This window comes from Trachemys scripta, chromosome 2 (genome assembly GCF_013100865.1).
Source record: "Trachemys scripta elegans isolate TJP31775 chromosome 2, CAS_Tse_1.0, whole genome shotgun sequence".
NCBI classification, from domain to species: Eukaryota; Metazoa; Chordata; order Testudines; family Emydidae; genus Trachemys; species Trachemys scripta.
Genome location: NC_048299.1, coordinates 38,771,700 through 38,796,306, shown reverse-complemented (window position 1 = coordinate 38,796,306; position 24,607 = coordinate 38,771,700). Strand labels below are relative to the sequence as shown.

The 24,607-nt window shown below is 39.0% G+C and overlaps 1 protein-coding gene across 2 annotated transcripts in view; it reads left to right on the top strand.

The window, feature by feature from the left end:
• STAM (signal transducing adaptor molecule) overlaps positions 1-22,391 on the top strand; it is a 60,836-nt gene extending 38,445 nt beyond the window's left edge. For both annotated transcript variants that reach the window (XM_034760341.1, XM_034760342.1), the window contains 10 exons: positions 123-269; positions 617-707; positions 5,471-5,663; positions 9,010-9,104; positions 11,024-11,112; positions 12,875-12,962; positions 16,301-16,355; positions 16,956-17,109; positions 20,016-20,191; positions 21,212-22,391. In XM_034760341.1, the coding sequence (XP_034616232.1) occupies positions 123-269; positions 617-707; positions 5,471-5,663; positions 9,010-9,104; positions 11,024-11,112; positions 12,875-12,962; positions 16,301-16,355; positions 16,956-17,109; positions 20,016-20,191; positions 21,212-21,434 (1,311 nt within the window). In that variant the 3' untranslated portion in view covers positions 21,435-22,391. The remainder of the gene's footprint in view (positions 1-122; positions 270-616; positions 708-5,470; positions 5,664-9,009; positions 9,105-11,023; positions 11,113-12,874; positions 12,963-16,300; positions 16,356-16,955; positions 17,110-20,015; positions 20,192-21,211) is intronic.
• Positions 22,392-24,607: the final 2,216 nt, after the last annotated feature.

Sequence of the window (24,607 nt, the reverse complement as noted above, 5' to 3'; positions counted from 1 at the left end):
AGTGCATCAATTTGATTTTAATTTGATTATTTTGTGTACTTCTTGTATACTAAATTTAATTTAATAAGAAATTATTAGGAGCAGATTCCTAAATTATATAACTTAACTTCTGCCATTTTCAGGGTCATCCAAAAGTCTGTGAAAAGCTAAAAGCCCTCATGGTGGAATGGACAGATGAATTCAAGAACGACCCACAGCTTAGTCTAATATCTGCCATGATAAAAAATCTTAAGGAACAAGGAGTTACATTTCCAGCTGTTGGTTCACAGGTATAATAATATGCAAAAGCTTGTGACTTGAAGTGATGAATGAATTATTGGAATTTCATACAAATTCTGTTTATCTTCGATGTCTGCAGTTTTGTAGGTTTACTTTTAAAAGTTATATAATGCTTTTTAGAAACAAAATGCCAACTTATAGAAACGTTATGAATTCCTCTGTTTTAGACAAAAATTGAATGCTCCTTTAAAGAATGCATGCTGTGATTTACATTGGATTTTAAAATAAATGGCCTCGTGAAATTTGGTTGAGACAATGACAGAACAAAACAGTGTGTTTTTAATGCACTGCCATAAAGTCCATTGTAATTAATTTTCACTTTTTTGCTGTTGGCTAGGCTGCAGAACAAGCAAAGGCAAGCCCAGCTCTAGTAGCCAAAGATCCTGGTACGGCAGCTAACAAAAAAGAAGAGGAAGATTTAGCAAAAGGTGAGTATATTTATTTTCTGATCTATATGCTTTGATATAGTTGTTAATATCTACTAAATACATATTGCTTAAGGGTCGGTTTTGTTTTGCCTCCTTTCCTGCGTGTAATAGTATATTTATGGACTGATTATGTTTATGATTATGTAAACATAGTTATGATTATTTCCATTTTAAATATTTAAAAAACACGGAAAAGATTAAAAAAACACTTTGTTTTACTTTTAGGTATTAAAAGTCATTTTCTCCTTTTTACTAATAGGTATTAAAAAAAAAATCATTCTCTGCTTTTTGAATTAGTGAAGTGAAAAAGTGAAGTGACATTGTAATAGCCTGCTAGTTAAATGTGATCTCAAGGAGAGCTTCACTTTGAAAGACTTAGTGGAAATCCTTTACTTGGTTTTCTCCCTCATTTGGGGGTAGATGAGGCACCTTAGTTGTCTGGAGTATCAAAACTTGATGGGAACAGCAATGCACACAGTGCAAGTGGTGTGCAAAGCTGGCTTAAATTTTTTGCTTGCACTACCGAGCCAATGGGAGCTGTGGGGGCAGCACTTGGGGCAGGGGCAGCATCCGGAGCCCCCTGGCTGCCCCTATGTGTAGGAGCCAGTGGGGGGACATGCCGTGGCTTCCAGGAGCCACACGGAGCTGTGGAACGCACAGAGTGGCACAAGCCCCGGACCCTGCTACCTGGCGGGAGTTCGAGGGCCAGGTTAAAATGTTTGAAGGGCCGGATGCGGCCCCCGGGCCATAGTTCACGCACCCCTGCTGTAGCAGGGTCTATTGACAAGTGACTATGGGTATATCTACACTGCATTGTAAGCCCAGGGTTAGTGGAACTCGAGTCAGCAGACCTGTGTTAGAGAACCTGTGCTTGAGCATCTATACTGTTTCTTAACCCTATGCCAAGACTTTTCTGACCCAGGCTCAAACCTGGGGCTCTGGTGTCCACATTGCAGCACACAGACAAACCAACCATATCCCAGAGTCCCTAGCTTCCTTCTGGAATATGGCTGTTCTAGCCGTTTGACCCTTATGTGCTGAGGGAAAACTTTCGTGCCCATCCAGCACATTTCAGGAAGTTTGAACAGCTTGCCAACACAGCCTGCCGAGCAGCCTTTTTTATCTGTGCATTCCCAGTGCCAGCAACAGGGAACCAGCACTTTTTGAAGAACTTCTCTTGCTTTCGCTTTCACTCCTGTATCAGAAAACTGGCAGAGCACTAGTGGACATTTTGGCAGCATTTTCTGTCCCACTAAAGGAGGATGACGATGAGGCGGCAGCAGAGGAGGAGTACACTGACATGGCAGACTTGCACTGGCAAATGCTGTTCCATAGAATTGGCATAGCCACTGGTGCCCCCTATATAGACCGGGCCTCAAGCAAAGATTGGTGGGATCACATTGTCATGCAGACCTGTGATGACCAGCAGTGGGTCCAAAACTTTCACATGAAGAAATCTGCATTTTGGAGCTTGGTGAGAAGATTACCCTGACCCTCCAGCCTAAAGAGAAATAACTGAGATCGCCCTTGCCAGTCCGGAAGCGGGTTGCTATGACAGTCTGGAAGCTGACTACCCCAGATTGCTATAGGTCGTTGGAAATTTGGTGTTGGAAAGTCGACTGTTGGTAAAGGGTGGTAGAGATTTCTGAGGCAATCAGGCATGTGGTTTACTCCAGGGTGGCAGGCATTAAAGATATTCCGGAGGTAATTGCTGTCTTTGAGAGAATGGGATTTCCTAACTGCTCTGGGGCAATTGATGGGACTCATGTGCCATAGTTTGTCCTCCTCAAGGAGCACATGAGTACATAAATCATAAAGAGTGCTACTCAATAATTATGTAGGCCCTCACGTATCACAGAGGTCAATTTATCAATGTCAACATGGGCTGTACTGGAAAAGGTCACAATGCCAGAGTTTTTTCACTACTTGCGAATCTACATTCATGGACAGACTGTGATGCTATTCCCACCAAATGACATAAACATAAGCGGAGTTACTGTCCCCACCGTTTTCCTGAAGGACCCCATGTGTCCCCTTTTGCCTTGGCTTATTAAACTCTTGTGATTTCAGAGGCCCTGGCAAAAGATTTAATTATACTCTCAGCAGGTGCAGAATGGTGGTTGAATGTGCTTTTGGCAGATTGAAATTCTGTTAGAGATTTTGATAAACCTGTTTGGATGCCAGTGTCATCAATGCTGTCAGCATGATTGTGGCTTGCGGTGCCCTTCACAATGTTTGTGAAGCCAGACATTAGGAAATAGCTCACCCTCTGAATGGACCTATGACAGCATGAGGCCACTGAATTGGTGCCTTCAGCCAAGAAGTGCCACCACCTCTGCGGGAGCTGGTCGCACCTGGACAATAGAAGTCGGGGATGCTTTGTATTGTCACATTATGGACTTACATGGCCCAGTGGAGTAGGGGGAATAGTACCTGTACGAATATGTTTATGGGGGAAAATGGCTAATTTTTGTGGGAGTGGGGGGGTTCAGTTCAGTTCTTGGGAGGGGTTTTGGCTTGGTTGTTATACATTATAATTATGAAAGACATAATGAATTGAAGGGGGGCAGCATGGGTTTATAGATGAAATTTATTGTAATGTGAATTGCTGTACCTGGCTAAATAGAAGAATAGTGTGTGCTTACTAATATATAATTGCTCCTGAATGTTTTTTTATCTTTATCATTTCAAATCGTGATAGTATCATGTGACGCAGTGATAGCAATAAAATTTCTTGATGACATAAAAGGCTTTATTTGTAAACATGTATTAAAACAGTACAACAGTCACCAGTTGCTCAGCAGGCCAGCTGACATTACAACAAACCAAAACAAAGACCAGAAGAACTTTTTTTTTTAAAGTGCCAGAAACCATGCAAACCCAGCACAGACCCTCTACCATTACATGTTCCCTGTCCCCACATTCTCCTTTTCCTTTCTTTTCCTGTGTTCCATGTTGAAGGACATAACTTTTCTTATGGTGGTGTCCTATTGCTAAAGGAAGATATTATTCCAAGCAGTTGGTGGGAAACCTGCAGTGTATGCAGCAGAAGTATTAAAATGAATAGTGACTGAACAGCACATCTGTGAGTGGAGTGGGCTAGTCAGCTACTGAGGTGGCCCTTGGAAATATGCCCTTTCCTGCAATGTAACTGCATATTGAGAGTTCCTGCTTCAGGAAAGGTTTGCAGCTATCAATAATCAGGACTGGGTCAGAATCCATGAGAGAATTAACAGGATGCAGCATTAGTTCACACATAGCTTACCCTGTTGTTGCTGCATGCAGACCTCTACAGCCTTCCTCTTCCCCATCTCCGGCACAGTTCTGGACAAAAAATGTCATCCTACTTGTATTTGGGAGAAATAATTTTGTGACCCACAGACAGCATGGACTATCTCTAACTGAAATGGATTAGATTTGGAAATAGAAGACAGTTTCTGAAAAACACACACGCAGTTCACTGTTTCCAGGTGGCTCCATAGATGGTTCAGTGATTACAGAGTGGCAAATTTCAAGCTCTTACTACTGAAAGGAAAACATGAATGACCCTGGCAAACATCTGTGACTTTACAGTTAAAAAACCGTTTAAAGCAGGTTTTTTTTACTGTTTTCAATTCCCAGTTCCCATCTTGAACTCCGTGTGGTGGTGGGCGGGGGAGTGGAGGGAGGGAAGGGGATTTCAAAGTGCTCTGAAACAATCTGCCATTAGTAGATACATGCTGCCAGCCAGGGCTTCTCATAACTTGTGCATTGGTTCACAGAGCGGAAATCCCTTCCATTATTGTAGTAATAAACTTTTACTTGGAGTCAGAAACTTAACAGGCTCTGGGGAGGCTTTGGTCTTCACCATCTTTTCTGCAGGCTGGCAGTGGGATGTTCCTAGGGTTGGGGGAGGATGAAAAATCTGTTCCGAGTTGGGACCTAGAATTTGCTGTTAATTCTGTTCCACAGCCTTCTTTGTGATTGGTTTCATAAGCAATAGGGTTCAAACTCTGAGGGTCCCATCTTCACTTGGGCTGGGACCCTGAGTCTGAGCCCTGGGTTAGCATAATTTCAATGAAGATAGAAGGGGGGTTAGGCTTGAACCTGAATTTAAGCCTTGGCTTATGTTGCAGTGTAGAAACCTGCTATATGACTAAGCAGGTTAGCAATGGATATATAGATTATTTGTATTCATTATATGTATAAAGTTTTTGCACTAGTAGTTGGTGGACATTTCTGGCCTTTGACAGATGACAGCTTCAAGGATTTTTGTATTACCAAATGTAACTTGTAACCATAAACTGTTTATTGCTATTTTAAAAAATCCACTTTTTTTTTTTTTTTTTTTTTTAAACACTTCAAGCAGCATTTAGTAAGAATTTAAATTAAATTTGCATGTGTCCAAAGAAAAATATTCATTGAGTTGCAAATGTTTGGATCAAACCCACAGGTACATAAACCTATGGGAAAAACTCCCCCTGACTTCTTTGGACCGAGGCCTTTATGTTTAAGTATTAAGTACTGATTCTGTTCCCATTGAATGCTATAGTAAAGCTCTCATTGACTTCACCTTGAGCAAGATTTTGCCTACTAGCTTTAAGATGATGAAAGTTAGTATTTTTGCTCAATGTAGTTATTTCTAAACAAAGGGAAGAAATTGTGTATTGTGCGACAAATACAGAGTTATACTACAAAACTAGCATAGAGTAAAATTTACAAATTGTTACATCTGCCCCTTTTTGTATCTGTGAATTTTAAAGGAAATTATTTACTTTTTGTAGCCATTGAATTGTCCTTAAAAGAACAAAGGCCACAGCAAACAACACTTTCCAGTTTGTATCCGAGCACGTCAAGTCTCTTAACGAATCACAAACATGAGGGCCGAAAGGTTCGCGCAATCTATGATTTTGAAGCTGCTGAAGATAATGAATTAACATTTAAAGCTGGAGAACTTATAACTGTACTTGATGACAGGTAACTTACATAAATGTTCACAAGTAATGCATGCTAAAGTACATTTCTCAGACAAATGTTAAATATTAAAATAAATACTAAATCCTCAAACTCTATAGTTACTATATTTTTGACAACACTAGTTAGTATAATCTACATTACTATCATGTATAATGTTGTGATCGTATATTGCACTACACCAATGCTGTTATGCTTTTATTCCTCTATTGGAGGTTTATTGTTTCTCAGGATTGGATTTTATTTTCCTTAATCAGTTTCTTGTACTCAGGTTGCTTTAATTATAATGTTTGTAGACCTGCTTCTGAGGAAGAAATAGATCCAGGATTTAGCTATTTCAAAGTTCTTGAATATCTTCTAGTTTTGTTTAGCAAAAAGGTTTTTATTATACACAAATTTAAATTTTCCAAGAGCAATGTCAGTGCTAATGAATAGTAATTAGAATTATTTGACTATTTCATATTTATACTATGGTAGCATCTAGAGGCCCCAAGTAGGTTCAGTGCTCCATTGTGCTATGTGCATATTTTAACTCCTAGAGCAACAAGTAACTCTTCTTCTTCTCCAGGGAACATTTGCTTTCTAATCAGAGTATCTGGTTTCTTTGTGTTTGGATAAAAAAAAAAAAAAAACACATACACATACACTTATCTTCAAAACTCTTTGGGTTACTGACCTTCTGCTTCCCTTCTGTTTATTTGGCATTTCTACAACTGATCTAACTAGTAGGTTTTTCACCGTTTTCAGTTGTACTACAATTTCTTGCTTTCTAGGTTCACAAATTGCACAATTTGCATAATTCACAAATTATGATCACATTCCATTCTCCCTTAGACATCCTATCTGTTTTATATGGTCTGTTGTATACCATCACTGAAAAGTACAGGAGCATACAGGATTCCTAGGGAGAAGGTAAATCTGTTTCTGTTAAATATTGAGCTGTGTTCTAAGATTTTTCTTTTATTCTTGATATAGTAAGGCCTTACCTACACTTAAAAGTTTTGTTGATGTTGTTACACCAGCAAAACCCCTTTTAGTGTTAAATAGCAAAAAAGTGCATTTGCAGGTAGAGCTTATTTTGCTCACCAATCCAGAATAAGATATACCAGCAAAAGTACTTTTTTGCTGATATAACTGCTTGTATAATCGGGCTTTTGCTGGTCTAGATATGTTGTGTGTGTTTAGGATTGTTTGGGGGTTTTTTTGGTTTATTTATTTATTTATTTACTTTGTAAACAACACTAATTCACATAGCTATGCTGCTAAATCTTTTAAATATAGACTCGGCCTAAATTGAATGGGATGATGAGATTTTAAAATCTTGCTAATTTTCTAAAAATGCCATGTATATATCACTGAAATGGTGATTTTTTTTTTAAAAAAAAGCATACACTTCACTCTCTAGACATTTATGTTAGTAACAATAAATAAGACACTAATCACTGGCTGTCTAATTCATATTTTAAAAAATTGTCTCATCTACATTCTCTAAGCACATGTACAGCTTTTAAACTGGTAACTAAACAAAAACATTTTACAGATTGGTTTAATGCCAACAAAGGACTCTGCCTCGAACTATCAAGTTTTTCCAACCAGTTATTAATCACAGGAAATCCCCTGTGCCTCTGTTGGCATTATGTAAGTAGTAAAACTTAACTAACAGCTCAGTATTAAATAAAAACAGACATAAATTTCTTTCTCAAGTGACTGTGCTAGAATCTCTCAGCAATGCAGGAAGTATGTCATTGTGAGGATGCAATATGGAGAGTAAAAAAAAACCTAAACAGGATGTTGGGATTCCCTCTGAGACTTTTCCACTCGGCTTATCCAGAACACCTTGCCCAGTTCTTCTGGGATCCAGAACCCTCAGTTTGACTTTGGATTTCGTCATTCAGGTTCCTTTATTTGTCATACAGCAAAGCTATGTCGAGTTGATCAGACTCAAGTGTAGGGCTGGGTATAGGGCATACCATACATCCAAAGTTACACAGACAACTTCTTCCTATACATACATTTATACATTACATTGTATTTGCCATACATTAAATCACACGTTTTTGGATTGGCTTTGTTACTTTGCGGGAACCATCCCCTGTACAGCATACTCTATCCATGTGCTGTTCACATGGAACCTGATCTTTACATTCCAGGTTTATTTTGTCTGTAGTTTATCTTGTCTAACATCAGGGTGTTGCTGCTTATCCTAGCTATCACAGACATCCTGATTTCAGCATACTGTTTGTCAAGCCCCTATTTACAACTTAATCTTCCATTCACCTTCCCTATTATACCCATTAAGAAACGAGGCAAGTTACTTATGTCAAGCCAGGCCTACCCAGTAATACCAACTGAAAATTCCCTGTGTTTATTTTACAATTTGGCTGTTTATATGAAGGCTGGAAAGTTCTGTTTTCTTTAAAATGTTGTTGATCAACTATATAAACGTATCAGAGGGGTAGCCGTGTTAGTCTGGATCTGTAAAAAGCAACAGAGAGTCCTGTGGCACCTTTAAGACTAACAGATAAGCTTTCGTGGGTAAATGCCCACTTCGTCGGATGCATATATAAACGTAGCCTTTCCAGAAAGAAGAAATAGTGGAATGCACAAAGATTTAGCTAATTAACTAATATGAATATACAATGTGGACCAAAGACGACCTTTTTGGCTTCTGCAGTATTCAGCAAAATACCTGGCTTCCTGCCCATCTATTTAGGGTTTGATCCTGCAAGGTGCCAATTGCCTTCTGCTCCCATTGGTATTGTCTAGCACTTTGCAGGATCCAAGCCCTTAATGCAGAAGCTTAAAATCAGTACAGAAACATAAATGTTAGAATTGTCATACCAGGCTAGATCAGTGGCCCTTTCAGTCTAATATCCTGTCTCTGGCATTGTCTATTACCAGCTGATTCAGAGGAAGGTGCAAGAAATCCTGCATCGAGCAGTTAAGGAATGACCTGCCCATAGGAAAAGTTTCTTACTAATCCATGTCAGTTGGGGGTTGACTTCCATCTTTTAGAGTGAGAGAAACCTTCATATTCTTAAACTCTTCTGACTCTTTAATCCTTACTATAATTATGGATGTATCTATATAAATATTCAGTCCTTTTTGGATTCTTGTTAAGTTCTTATCTTAAAGTTTCTAACAGGATACTGTGAAAAAAGAGAGTCCATAAAAAGCTTTTGGAAATATCAGGCTGCTCATACTCAATATTTGGACACATACATTAGAACCCCATGTTTAAATTAACTTATTTGCATGTTAAATGTTTTTATGTAAATGTCTCACATTTTTACTTGAATTATGCTGTAATGTAGAGCATTTTATATAAAAACTATTTTTTAATCTTCAGTGATTCAAACTGGTGGAAAGGTGAAACTCACCAAGGAATAGGATTATTTCCCTCTAATTTTGTAACAGCTGACCTTACTGCTGAACCAGAAATGAGTGAGTAACACTGTTTATGCTGAAGAATATTTATACAACACAATGCACCCAATATTTGTTTTGATATTTTTGGTCTGCACATACAGTGGTATAAGCACCATTAAAAATGAGAAATAAACCGTTCTGAATCTATTCCAAGCGAAATAATAATAATCTCAATAAAGTTCAACATACAGCCTCCAATCCTAATGTTCTTGTCTACATCTAGGTCAGTGTAGATATAACTATTCATAATCTGTCACTTCACTAAGGGACTTGTAAGTTCTTGTCCACTGAGGACCCTGCCACCAGAGTGTTCTGTTCTGAGACACGAGTAGGCAATTCTAGCAGTTAGCGTGGAATGCCCAGCTGTCAAAGAGGGACTGCTAAGCTATAAGATGCAGATACTAGCACCAGGGGACCCTACAGATAGAAGAAGATAGGATGCTACAGCCAATAATGTGGGCAACCCTTCCTTCCCAGATACTCTGCAGAGACGGGTACAGCTATACCTGGGCTTGGGGTTTATTCTTGTAAAAGGGATCTCCCATTCAAAGGACTTTGTCTGCCCGATCTGCTTATGAGCATGTGCATCACGCTTTGGACTTCAGAGTCACTCTAGAATCCACAAAAAGAGAGAGCATGAAAACATCATCGTCAGACCAACGGACTACGTGAAGAAGAACGGTTCTCCCAGAAAGTCTATTTCCCTTCGGACATTTTCATTAAAGTATACCCACGTTATTTTACTTTGTAGCTCATTTATAAGGTTAAGCGGAACCAAGGATCCTCCGCTGCATCCTTACAAACAGTAGTGGTATCTACCTGTCTTAGAGAACTATTCTGTAAATGATCCTTGATCCTACAAAAAAAATAAAAATAAAGCTTACCAGGGCAGTGACTGGGATGAAAGTAGAAAAGGCGAGAGCTCCAGCAGAAGAAATCTGCGAATTGGCCATTGCTTCCACCTTTCATAATTTCAAACATTTTACCTCCAAGAATCCTAAGGTGCAGCTTTCAATTGGAAACAATTCAATGCTGTGGCTGAAGTTAAAGTTAAAAACGAATCAGCTGTAACATTCTTATTTGTGAAGGTGCTTTTTTCATTTTTTTGCCCTATTCTGCTCTGACTCCTTCAGAAAAGTATAGGATTGGTGGACATGTACTGAATGAAAGGAAAAGTTTGCTGTGTTAGTTTCTTTTAACAGAAAATGTTCAGTCTTACCCTCTTTGAGCACTTAAGTAAAAAGAATAAATGTTAAATATTCAATAAGGCTTTCAGGGTGACAAATTATAAATTTAAATCTGATTTAATTTTTCATTAGACTTATTGGTGGGTTTGTTAGGTTGGGTACTTTGGTTACCTTTTGACAAATTTATGTTAAGTTGGGAGTGGATGCAACCAAGAAATGTTTTTTTAAAGTATGCATGTGCGTGCACATGTTCACGCTCACACACACACCAGCAACCCTAATAGATGGTGCTACCATCTTATTTTATATATCTGTAGATCAATCTATATATAACATTAAAAATATGGCTTAATTCTAAGTAATTATTGATAAAGCAAGAATTTTCCTCTGCACTTTAACATCAGGGTATCTGTTTAGTTACTTTCTCTTGGAGGACATTCTAGCCCCTAAAAAAGGCCTTGGGTAAAATTTTCAGAAGCACCTAAGTCCTATCTTCAAAAGTGATTGACCCTTGTCTTTAAAGTGCTTAGTAATAAGATTACAAATATAAATATGTCAGTAGGTTCAGTTTTGTTTTTCAGGAAACAAATATTTCAATTGCTTAAACTTTGTTTCTTTTTTCAGTTTCAAGTTTACAATGTGTTTCAACCACCAAATAATTTAAATGGCAGACAAAATGTTTTCAGCGTAACATTTTATTTTGCAGTTGAGATTTACTTTTTTTTAAAAAGTCCATGTGTTTTACAGTGAAAACGGAGAAGAAAACAGTACAGTTCAGTGATGAAGTTCAAGTAGAGACAATAGAACCTGAACCTGAACCAGTTTATATTGATGAAGTACGTACAATAAAAATACTGCTTTCAGCATTTAATGCATCTAAACCAGTGGTGTCCAATCTCCTCAGTCCAAGGGCCAAAAATATTCCAAAATATCAAGGGGACCACAGTCTAGAAGGGGAGAGGCACTTCAGACTTGCAATTTTTTTTTAAACACTTCTTCTATCATATGTTCTTATTAAATTGAATTAGGAGCAGCTTCCAAGTTGGGTTCCTAGCACCAAACTGTAGGTTCAGATTGCAGATTCACTTTCAAATTGGGCTTCCTTTTCCCAATTCTACTTTTATTGTCCCATCTCTCAGAAACACTGTATCTTGGCCCTCTTCTCCAACATGTCTCCTGTGTAAACACTGCCTTTTGCCCAGTCTCTGAAGGAACTTTTTCTTTCATTACCCAGGAATCTCAGCCTTGCCTTATCATAAATAGTCTCAAGGATTCAGGCCATCTTTCCTTCAGCATCTCCTCATTGTTCCCAAGAACACACACTGGCCCCAGATCTTTCCTTCCTTCTCTCTGTTCTTCAGGAATACCCTCGCTCTCCAAAATCCCTCCCTTCTGCCCATGACCTGCCCCTTCCCCAAATTTAAGTTACTGAGGCCCTACAACTCTCCTAATATCAATTGCATCTCTCCCTAATTCTGTGAGACCCCTACTTCTGCTGCCCCTTCATAGTGTTCTCTTTTCTGGGAGCCCCCACTGCTATTGCATTTGTGCTGTGCTGCTTGCTTGTTCCCTTTCCCTCCTGCTCTTGGGAAGACTGTGTGGTTCCAGCCTTCTGCTTTCTCACTATATGCTGCTTTCCTCTTAGAACATGCCTTGATGGGCAAAAGGGGTGTGTGTTTAAATTGAGTTAGCTTAACACAGTTAACATGGCGTCCAGCATGTTAAACTACATCTTAGTGTGGCTTTTCAACTGTACCGAGCTAACACGATTGAAAAGTACACCTTTTTGCCCATCAAGATGAGACTATAAAGGCCAAGCAGCTCAGCACCTGCTTTGCTCTTAGCTTTCTCCTTCCCTTCCTTTATTTAGGTGCTTATCGACCGCTAGTTATACTTTCAAAATATAGCTTATTTTTTAATACATATATAGTTGGAGCTATTTCTTTTAGCGTACTTACTATGTGCACTTTGTAGATACTTGCATATCCCACTAGGTGGTAGCATTGCTTATGTAATTGAAGTAGAATGAAAAGTAGAAGCTGCTTATAAAATAAAATTCGGAGGAATGACTTTTATATATGAGGGATATTCTGCATTTCATGTTATTAAACCATTTTTGTCATATTCATTGCTTATCCTTTTTCATTCTCTACTGACTTTCTTTAAAGTTACATTTGCTTTGTGTGCAGTTGAAACTTTCAGATGGATGACTGTCTCCTGGGAAATAAGGAACTCAATGGAAACTTCTTAAAATAACACTTTTTCAGGAGAGTAAATGGAGCATTCTTGCTCCTTTTGTGCTCTTAGGATTTTTTTATTGGAGGGGATGTGTTTGGCCCTGTGTGATAATTACCATTATTAGCAATGAAAATCTTACATAAAGGCTCATACTGTTGTTCATATCTGCTGAAACTAAGTGTGTTGTTAATGCTGGTAGAGTCCCTATCTTGGATCAGAAAGATCATTGTGTGTGTGGCGGGGGGCAGGGGGATGGGACGGGACATAAAGGAATATTGCATTACAGTAATCTTAGTGAATCCAATGTAAAACCCAGCTATTTTTTCCCATACTATACTAATTCTCTTATTTTCCTTATAGGATAAAATGGACCAACTGTTACAGATGTTACAAAGTGCAGATCCAACTGATGATCAGCCAGACCTCCCAGAGCTGCTTCATCTTGAAGGTAAGGAAACTTTGTTCTTTTTTTTTTTTTTTGAATGATTGTCCACATGAATTCCACTGTGTTGCACTTTAGACTCAGCCTCCTAAGGGCCAGAAGCCTGAAAAGGCCAGGCCACCTGAGGTTCCCTGCTACTGATTGCCAAGACCGCTCCCCTAAATTCTCAGATTGCATCTCTGTTGGCACCTGCATTCCTGGGTGCCCCAACACCCAAAGCAAACACTGCACTGAGTGACTTAACTGTGGGCCCGGTACTGGAGTCACCTCTTCTTTGCAGGATTCAGGGTGGTGATAGCCATTCAATCAGCTTCTGAGATATTGGTACATCAAGTTAAGCTGGTATCCCCAGTACCACCATCTCCTATCCAAATGCAGGCCACTCCCAATAGAATGGCTTTTGCGATACACTTCCTCCTTTTCTTTCTCATCTCCCACCCATTCACTTTCCCCTTCTTGGGTAGCACAACTGGAGTCAGAAAGGGATTCTAGAGAAGATTTCATGAGGTAGCAGGAAGAGGCCTGGGACCCATAGGCTTACAGCCCTATTGGTAGACCCCCTCCTCCATCCCTCAGTGTTCCCAACTAGTGCAGCCTTAGGTCCTAGAAAGGCAGCAGGAGGGAAATGAGGAAGAGCATCAAATACCAAGGAGAAGAACACCTACTCCCCTATGTGACTTTCCTCCCCAGGTAAGGCAATAAACCCCTCTACATCTGCCTCAGTGGATGACTTCACAGTGTTCCAGAACCTCATTAGGCACATAAGAGACCTAGGATTTTTTCTAGATAGATAGATAGATATGTAGGTCAGGCAAAACCACACACTTTTGTATATCTTACCCCCTTCCACACACGGCAGGGTCCCCATGCCAAAAAACTTGTGGCATGCCGCAGCATCCATCCGAGCCTGGATGCTGGCTAGATGACATTCATTGAAGGAAGCTGTTCAGCTGAAATTCAGGACATTGTGCTCCAAAGCAGGAAAGCATCAATCCAACCAATTTATAAAGCTCAGTAGAAGAGGTTTCCTATTTGTACATCTCAGCACCAGCTGTCTCCCTTGATAGCACCCATTTCAGCAATATTGGAATGCTTATTGGCCCTGAAACTATACAGGTTCATCTAGCAGAAATGTCTGCACATCACCCTTCCATCCAAGGGTTACACTGTGTTTTACCTCCACTAGTAAGGTTCTTTAAGAACCCCATTCATGTTTTTTCTCCCCGTTTGGGAGATCCCTCACTCTAGGGACTTCAATATAGTTGATGGATGTCTCCCCCCCCCCACACACAAACTTTGAACTCTTAGTAAGATGTGTCTGTATCACTTATCTATGAAGACAGTCTTTTAGTGGCCATTACATCAGGTTAAAGGGTAGGTGAAATTCAGGCCCTCGTGGTAGGTATCCCTTACAGTATTTCATAAGAAGTTCCTGCCCAAGAATATTTCAGAATTCTATGTGAACCCACATACTTGTCTCCGTTTTCTTCCCCAAGCCTCATTCAATGTTAGGGGAAACTATACTTCAGGCACTTGGTATAGTAAGGTCATTGTCTTTTTACAGTGACAGGAAAAAATTATTCAGGAATGCATCTAGACTGTTTGTGGCCTTTGTAGAGAGGCTTATGAGTCAGACCAGTGGTGGGCAACCTGCGGGAGGTGGCAGCCAGCACGTCCCTGTGGCTCGCAATGCTTCCCGCAGCTCCCATTGGCCGGGAACGGCGAACCGCGGCCACTGGGAGCTGCGGGCAGCCGTGCCTGTGGATGGTCAATGTAAACAAGCTGTCTTGCGGCCCGCGAGCAGATTACCCTGATGGGCCGCAGGTTGCCCACCACTGAGTCAGACAGTATCCTCTGGGATTATCTATGTGGGGTCCCCAGCTGTATAAGGGCACATCATGAATTAGCAAGGTTAGGTCCACCTAGCCAAGCAGCCTCTGCTGCCTTTTTGAAGAATGTCCCTGTTTCTGAAATCTGTAGCCCAGCAACATGGAGCATAGACCACTTTTACAAGACATTGTTCTTTAATAGAGGTTTCCAGATCAGATGCCCACTTTGTTTGGGCTGTCCTGCAGTCACGGTTGAAGTAGGACTCCTATTACCTACCTCCAAGCAAACAGATACCCGCTTGTTAGTCACCAAGAATGGACAATCACTTGAAGAAAGAACGATTACTTTCCTGACAGTGACTGTGGTTCTTTGAGACATGTTGTCCACTTAAATTCCATGACTCACCCTCCTTCCCCACTACTTATGGATTTGTACTCCTCTGGGATTCTGTATGGGTGGAGAAACTCAGTGGCTGGGCCTGCTCTGCTTTATGCCCTCGGTTGTGGGGGAGGAATAGGGCTTGAGCCATACAGGATGCAGGCCTGGCCCCAGTCGATGCTGCTAGCCAAGATCCCAATCTTGTGCATATAGGACTCATTTGCACCAAGAGTGGAATCCAAGCGTACAACACACCTTGAAGAAGCACAGTTACTGTAGGTAACCATTCTTTTTTAAACTTGCAAAAATAACTTGATATATTTATAGAAAGTCAGAGGCTAGAGGCTAATGACTAATTTTTTTCTGTCACTGGTCTGCTGGGTTACCTTGGGCAAGTGACTTCACCTCTGCTCCCAATTTTCTTCATCTATAAAATGGTGATAATATTTGCCTCCTGTGTAAAGTGCTTTTGAGATCTAGTGAAAAAGAAGAGCTAGGTGGTATTATTATTATTTTTTGCAACAGTCTATTAATATATCTTGACCATCATCAGAATTGCCTTCTTGATACAAATTCTTCCAGGGTTGCAGTACTGTGAAGAAACAGTGAGAACTGCAAAAGCTTCTTGAGTTATTCCACTTCCTCAAAAATGTAAGGGGGAAGGGGGATTTATGCTGGGTTTTGTTGCTTCCCAGTTTGCAAAATCTAACTTGGAGAAGCTAGGCCTCAACCTTTAATAAAAATGGTACATAACCAACTTTTACTCTAGCTTTTATGAATCACAAGTTAAATTGTATTTGTGATCTTAGAAATTTCTTTTGACGTCTAAATATTTTAAGTACACCTCTACCTCAATATAACGCTGTCCTCGGGAGCCAAAAAATCTTACCGCGTTATAGGTGAAACCGTGTGATATTGAACTTGCTTTGATCCACCGGAGTGCGCAGCCCCGCCCCTCCGGAGCACTGCTTTACCGCATTATATCCGAATTCGTGTTATATCGGGTCGCGTTATATCGAGGTAGCGGTGTAGCTATTTTTTTTTAAAGCACTTGCAACAATGTTTACTTTCTGATTTTCAGTACAAACAACTGAAATCTTCATGATTCTGATTATATATATTTAATTCTCTCCTAGCAATATGCCACCAAATGGGACCTCTCATTGATGAAAAGCTGGAAGATATTGACAGGTAAGAAAGTACATATATATGCTGATACTGATTATTAAGGCTCAGACTCTTTTGAAATAATAGCAAAAGTACCAGTGGTTTACATTATGGCTTGCTATCAATAATTTCAGTATAATATGTGCCAGAGAAAGTACATGTAGTTAATAAAGTCCTGCTCCATGATGGGAGTCCTGGGCAGTATGGTAATATAAATAATAGTGGTGTCCCTCATGGGAAGATGACTGAGGGGTTTTATCTCAAAGGAGTACTAGTACTTTTAGTGTGAATGATTTCTTTTGCTAACTTTAGAATGCTGAAATATTGTATCTCCTGCCTATACTCAGGAGTAACTAATTAAAATGTCTTGCTTGTCTACTTGATGAAGAATTAATATTTCTGACTACTAGTCAGAGTTATAACACTTGATCAGTGTGTCTAGGCATCACTTCCCATGCAGTAAGAGTAGTTTGCTATGGTACCTCATCATGTACAGATCCACTGTATTACCCAGTTCAGTATAAATAGCTAGAATGTACAGTAAGTCATATGACAGATGATATATGAAGATATTTCTATAAAAGGGAACTTCAATTTACATTAAAATATTATTAATTATTCCAGGAAACATTCAGAACTTTCAGAGCTCAATGTTAAGGTCATGGAGGCTCTTTCATTATATAACAAGTTGATGAACGAAGATCCAATGTATTCCATGTATGCAAAACTACCAAACCAACATTATTATATGCAGCCTTCTGGTGTTTCTGGCTCTCAGGTATATATTTGATTTTAAAGACCTGGAAGATATTGAATATTTATTTAGCTGATTATGGCTAAGTTGCCTTGTAAGTTATCAGTGATGCACTACGACTAATTGTACAAAGTTAGCCACTATGAGAGAAAATGGTCTTACAGCAGTAAAATGAATATACAGTAACTTTTTAAAGCAGCAGATCACAGAAACTTGGAAGCCTTATTGTCTGAGAGTATATTCTATGCAAGCAAATGACCCTTACCTATTTTCTTTGGTACCCTCTATGGACAGAATCTGCAACCTCTCCCTTATTTCCCTAATTACCTTTAGACCAGTTAACTTAATCTCATCTTTTTTCCTGAGGTGAGGATGTTTTGTCGTCTCCAGAACTAAACTGTACTACGTTCCCAGCATTAGCAGTCAAATACAAATTATAGTTGTATTTAAACAAAACACGGTTTATGTAAGAAACAGCACAAAAATAAAGAGAACCTTTAAACTTGTTCATGTTCAGTTGCAGGCTTTGAAAAGATTTTCTAGGACAGATTCTGACTTAATTTAGCTCTGTTTTGTTTATTTCAATTTATAAAATTTACAAAAAAAGTGCTTATCCTGTGCCCCTGGTGCCAGTGTGAAAATAAAATGAACAAAAGGAAAGCCAGCAGTTCCTTCACACCAAGCCAAAAAATAACCAGCCACAGTAAAGTTTAAGTTCAACCATATGTTCTTTCCATCACAAACAACCTCTTCTATTATCTTTCTTGCCCAAAACCCTGTGTAGGAGTTGCTCTTAAATTACAGAATTACATGGGTAGCAGTACACTTAAGGTACATCTGCATGCTTCTTGGCAGTACCATGTAGAGGCCGTAGCCACCCAGCATGGCTATAAATAGCAGTGTAGATGGTGAGGTACGGCTTAGGTGAGTAGAGTAAAGATACACCTGAAGGATATCTGTATGTATGCAAGTACATACCCCATGTGCTCTCGACATGCCCAAGTTGTGCTTCCTTCTCTACACCACTAAAAATAGCGGTTTATAGTGTTCTGCTCCTGGAGTAGGAAAAGTCTCTGGCAGCAAGGGAAGTCTCAGGTGAGGGGAGGCAGTGGGGAAGCAGAGGGGAATGCTCTGCCAGCACCCTGATGCTGGAGCCCTTCCTCACCTCAAGGGAAAGATTCTGGCAGCACGAAAGACTCTGTCAGCTCCCAACTGCTGAAGTCTTTCCTCATCGCAGTGAAAGGCTCCAGTAGCAGGGAGCTGGTGAAGCTTTTCCCCGCTATCTCCCCCCCCACCAGAGCTTTTCACCCACACATGAAACTACACACTGCAGTGTGGACACAGCCTGCTTTTTGCTGTGGCCTGTAGCTACATGTACACTACATGCCACCTTATATGTCAACACCAGTTCATCATTCAGTTTTTTGGTTCTCAAATGTAGAAGGCTCTATTCATTCTCCTAACTTAACAGTCTTGTAGCTCTTTTAGTTCATACTTCCATTCAGTTCACATACTATGGAGATTTCTAAAGTCCTTATAAACATGTTAGCCATTGTAATTCTTCTAATACACATTTACCATTTTATTTTCTAGTTTATGAAAATATCAGAGGTGTCAAGTATTTCAAGCTGTGCAATGTCTTAATTGCCTTTTATGTATTTGGTCACTTCTAAGGACTTTCCTAAACATCAGAGAGAAGGGTTGGTTCATTTTTTTAATGAAGTCCAAAAATATGAGCCAGCTAATGAACTTCCATATTTCCCACCACTGTGGTTTTGGGTAAACATTACTGGCAGAATTGGTTCTTTTACTTCCATAATTAAACCCATCCATTTATCTGTGATGTCTTCTGACAACTGCCTTTTCTTTGCATAATGACATCGGAACAAATCATTAGAAATCCTGAGTCTCTGCACCTACACGTAATCCGGTTCAGCAGACACCCATAGCAAATGATTTAGCTACCTTACAAACAGGCATATATCTAACCTCAGAAGAAATACAAGACTTTTGGGATGGAGAGGAGTCACTATAAAGGCCTAAAGAAGCTAGGAAAACGCCTTCCTTCATTCCCGGAATGAGGAGTTCTTATACTCTTTCATTGTGTGGTCTGTGTCAATAGAGTGAGTGCCTCAGATTCATAGATCTTAAGACCATTATAGTCAACTACCCTGATCTTGTATATAACACAGACTATAGAGTTTCACCTAGTTATCCCTGCAGTAGGCCCAATAATTTGTTTGAACTAAAACGTGTTTTTTTAGAAACTCATCTAGTCTTGATATAAGGACATCAAGAGATGGAGAACCTAATATTTGATAAACTGGTCTGTTGGCTAATGCTACTCAGTAAAGTTATGCCTTATTTCAGACCACCTCCCCTCCCATTCAGATAACATCCCAATGACAGCCTCAGCAATTACTTACATGAAAATGTTAGCTAAAAATAAGAAAATATTACCTTTGAATTTTCATTTAGCAGCTGCATACAAAGGAAAGCCAGCACCATATTGCTAGACCACAGTTGCCCTACACTGACAGTTCTCTGATAAACAGTTGAAATTTTTAACTTTTATTCAGAAGGAAAAAACTACAGTAATATTTTGAATTACCACAATTAAACATATATATATTTTTAAATTTAATGACTGACTCCTATTTGGTATGTTGTGTCTCAAATAAATTCCTGGAGTACTGGAGTCTTTTTCCTTTTGAGAAAGAGCAGATTTATGGTACAATCATAATACTCTCCACTGTCTATTAGAACATTATGGCACAGTGCAAATTAGTCAAGTTGCTTTTAAATACACAGCTTTTTGTGGACAAAGGCTTGAGAGACTTTTCTTTAGATTCTGAACTTAGCAATTAACTAAGTAGCAATAATATGTTCCTCTATTTTATCTATGACCATCTTTTGTTTATTTTTTTAAGGTTTACCCAGGGCAGCCTCAAAGTAGTACATATTTGGTGGCAGGGAGTGCGCAAATGGGCCATATTCAAGGCTATAATCTTCCCCAAGAGCAACTTCCTTCTCTCAACCAAGGCACGGTTCCTCAATCGGCAAGCTCAGGACTGCCTAGTCAGCCAGCTCAGACATCTTATGCTAAGTAATTTTAATATTTACCTATTCTAAATAAACTTAAATTTCATTCTGAATAACTAGGACTGACTTTTAAGGGGAAATTTGTTTTTGGACAACCTTTACTTTAGTCATAATAGACTGATGTTTAGATAACAAAAGTATTTTTAGCAATTGTATGAACTTTGTACACAAAACAACGTTGTACACAAGAACAATGTGAAGAAACCATGGGCATGGCTGGGTTCCAAATAACCATGTTCACTGAATATATACAACACGCAAGGCAGCTTCATGCACATGTACTGCTGCTCTGACTGGTTTCTAGTACGTTCTAAAACACGAAGTATGGTGAGTGCCATTAGGGATGATTGCCCTTTCTTTGCTTCAGACACCTCACCATGTTGGCAGGTACTGATCATATTGGAAAAGGGTTAAGTAGATTTTGCAGACTCAGCGAGGCTTGTACATTTACCCAGATACAAGGGGAGTGGGAGTGGGTCTCTGTAGAGGAAGTATCTAGGGAGAGGCCTATACAAGGTCAAAAGTTTGAGCTGGACTTAAATTAACCTCAAGAAAAGGATGAATTTTTGGTTTTCTGCAGTATCTAACGTTTTAAAGTAGGTTGGGAAAGATGTCTGCCGTGAATTATTTTAAAGTATTCATTTTTCCGTACTTAAATTACTTCTTATTAGAAGATGTGATGTGACAAATATACGTGTTAGTAAAGCTTGTGCATTCTTTGCATAATGTGTATTACCAGTTATAATATGTAACTTTTTGTTAACAGCATAGAAATAGGACTTGAGTCGTGTGTTATATACAATAGAAAATAAAAGCATAGATTTATAATCCAGAGTTAAATTTATGAATGGGAAGCTTGGGAGGAAGGGGGGACATCGTCAAGATTTTCTTTGAAATTGAGCCCAGGAGAGGTGCTTTTCGTGCACATATAATACATCTAAAAAAACTTGCATTAATTTTGCTGTCCTATTGACTTGTTTCCTACCTTCTTTCTTATACAACTTTTCATTTCCCTTTCTCTCAGTGCAATGGTCAGCTCTGTTCCTGGAAGCACATATTCCAACCAGGCTTCAATGTACAGTCCACCTCCTGCTGCTGTTGATGTTGCTGCTTACCAGAATGCTGGAACTAATGTGTCCCAGGTGCCAAACTATAACTTAGCATCTTCATCTCTGCCTCCACCAGCAGGCAGTCAACAACCGCCGCCGCCACAACCACATACTTACTCCCAGAAGGCACTACTATAGGACCCAGGACTTCTGATTCCTAATCTTCTCTAACCTCTGCTAAATGCAGTTGACAATGTTATAAGCTTCTTCCTTTAATCTCTTAAACATTGTTTATCCTCAGTTTAATAGGAATCTACCCTGGTGAACAGGTTCAATGATTCAATTTGCACTGACTTTTTAGGATTTTTTTTAATTTTGCAGCGGAACAAAAATATTTAGGACACTTAATTCCTTTTAAAAGGCCTAAAATTGGTACAAGATTATTTATGTCTGGTAAAATTGGCTAATCTGTGAAAACTCAACTTGCAAACTTTTGTGGCATAAATGTTATGTACATAATAGTGTGTGATTGCAATAGTGGCCATTTGAAATAGCTATGGTGATCATGTGAATATATTTAACACCCTGTTAAAATATTTTACATTACTATTTTATTTTAATCATGTTTCATAGTTGTACCTCGTTTTGTAAAGGATTTGATATCCTTTTGCAATGCAAGAAAAGGCTTAAATCTGCATATCATAGTTACTATTTACATGCTAAGGTCTATGTTAATTTCCAGACTTAACTACGTGTAGGTTTTATTCATTGTGAATTGAACTTAAGTATACCATGACTTCCTGTAATCTGCAGTACTATTAGCTGGCATTATCTACCAAAGTAAACTAGTTAACATTTTAAATGATCTGGCGAGGTCACAGCAAATGATGATTCTGTTTTAGAATAATAATTATTTAAAACACCTATTTACAGGCTGCTAAACATATCATGGGACCATGAAACTGATCAGAATCTTTCAACTTATTGTTTAAAGCATATAATGATGTACTTTTCCATAGTAGCGTTGTATAACTAGGGTTCTGAACTGTATTGTGTGTGTATTGGTGAAGAGTACACCAAAGACGGAGAAACTGAGTTTGGATGGGAATGAATGGAATTTTTAAACTGGAACAAAAACATGAATACACTACATTATTCATGACTCTTGTAATTATTTAGATTATGCATGAAGAACTGTGGACAGATATAGTCACTTGGCTGAGCAAACCTTTACATTTTTATTTTAACTCTTGTGGCCCTGCTTAGCAAAATTGTTCTGTGTACTGTTATTACACAAAACAGTTCAGCCTTAATCCAACATCTCTTCTTAATTTCCTAATTTTTAGTTGTCTGATGCCTTGTTGTTTTTTTTAATACCTTCCCTAGTATGAATAGTTTCTCATTTAACTTTCTCAAAACTCTTCATAATTTGGTTAAAATTTTAGATCATTTTACATTCTGTTCTGCAGTGATGTAAACTTACACAGGTTGTCCTGTCTCTCACTCTTTGGGGCATGAAACTCTCTGTATGCCACTCCATAATCTCAGTGAAAGGGTAACAATAACCAAATGAATCATTTTAGAGGGGTCTAATCAATGCATTTTGTACAAAAGAATGTTTGTTTTGATTTGTATTCTATTTCTGTTGATGCATCCTAGCATCCTGTTTGCCTTTTTTTTTAATGCAGCCCATTTTGAATAGGTAGCTTTATAGATCTCTCAATATAAAACCCACATTCTGGTTTTGGTTACCATACATGCCATAACTGGTTAATTTAATATTTATTTTCCATTTTAATGTATTACTTATGTTTCTTGTACATATGTTACTGCTCAGTTACCTTGACTATCCAGTACTTTCTGAATCTGTTTGCAGTGTTCATAGTTATTTGCCATGTATTTAGGTTTGCTATCATTAGCAAACATTGGTCTATATCTTGCCTGTGAATGCTGTCAACCAAATAGATTGCATAAATACTAAACAAGATGGTTGCAAACCCCAGCCTACTGCATTGCAGCTTAATGGTATTCTTTTCAGCTAGTGAAACTACTATATTTAGCTATTTCTTATATTTTCTCTCCAACAATCTAATTATCCCCATAAGTCATGACGACTTAGTATAGCCAGGTATGTTTGTGGGATTTAAGGGGGAACATAAAACAATGTCTTGGAATCTTTTCTACCTTACAGTAGTTTATTTCTTTATGAAGGCCTGCAACTAGGATTATGGGCTATCCTCTGTGTGTACTGGACAATTTATTTCAAAAGGAGAGAAATGACTTGGATGGAGAGGAGTAGAATTTCTGCACAAACAAAAAAACCCTTCTAATTCATGTTTCCTTAGGCCCTGATTCAAGAACATATTTAAGTAAGCCTATGCCTAATTTTAACCATGAAGGTAGTTCCACTGAAGTCGGTGGAACTGCTCATATACTTAAAGTTAGGCAAATGTTTAAGTACATTTCTAAATAAAGGCCTAAGGCTTTTGTAACTACTAAGCATCAGTGGAATTCTGTACGGCCCAACAAAACTAGATTTTTATTATGGCTCTTGCTGATAACTGATACTATTCTTTTTTCATAAAATCTGTAGCACATCTGGCATCTTTTGTCTTTTTTTCCCTTCTCAATTTAATTTTGTCCATTTTTCTCTAAGGTTGTCTATTTTGCATTAGAATTTTCATACACTGGAAAATCTAGACAGATCTATTCTGAAAACTTTTAATGCAAGTCTGTGTTTGTGTTTGTTCTTCATATTTACTGAGCATTTAAAATCTATTATATGCATCTTAGATGCTCCCAACTTCCACCTTATGTATCATGCATATTTATTCACTTTTAAGGTTTAAATCTAAAATAGCTTCTGGCCAAGTGTGCACTTCATCCCCTCTATAGTTTTGCAAAACTGTTTTCCAAAATGGGATCTGTCACTCTAAACTCTACCAGTGTCTCCTCCTTGCCTCCTAAGTTCTTATCTTTCTCCATTTCTTTTACTGTTAACATCATTGTCCTTATCTAAGTTTTGTAATAACAAGTTTTGTGAACAACTCAGAATCATATATTTTGTCCTAAATTGCTGCACAGATTGTGGTGTAAAACTGCGGTACGTTAGATCAGTGGTTCTCAAACTTGGGCCGCTGCTTGTTCAGGGAAAGCCCCTGGCGGGCCAGGCTGGTTTGTTTGCCTGGCTGTGTCCACAGGTTCGGCCGATCGCAGCTCCCACTGGCTGCGGTTTGCCACTCCAGGCCAATGGGGGCTGCAGGAAGGGCGGCCAGCACATCCCTCATCCTGCGCCGCTTCTTGTAGCCATTGGCCTGGAGCAGCAAACCGCGAGCAGTGGGAGCCGCGATCGGCCGGACCTGCGGACACGG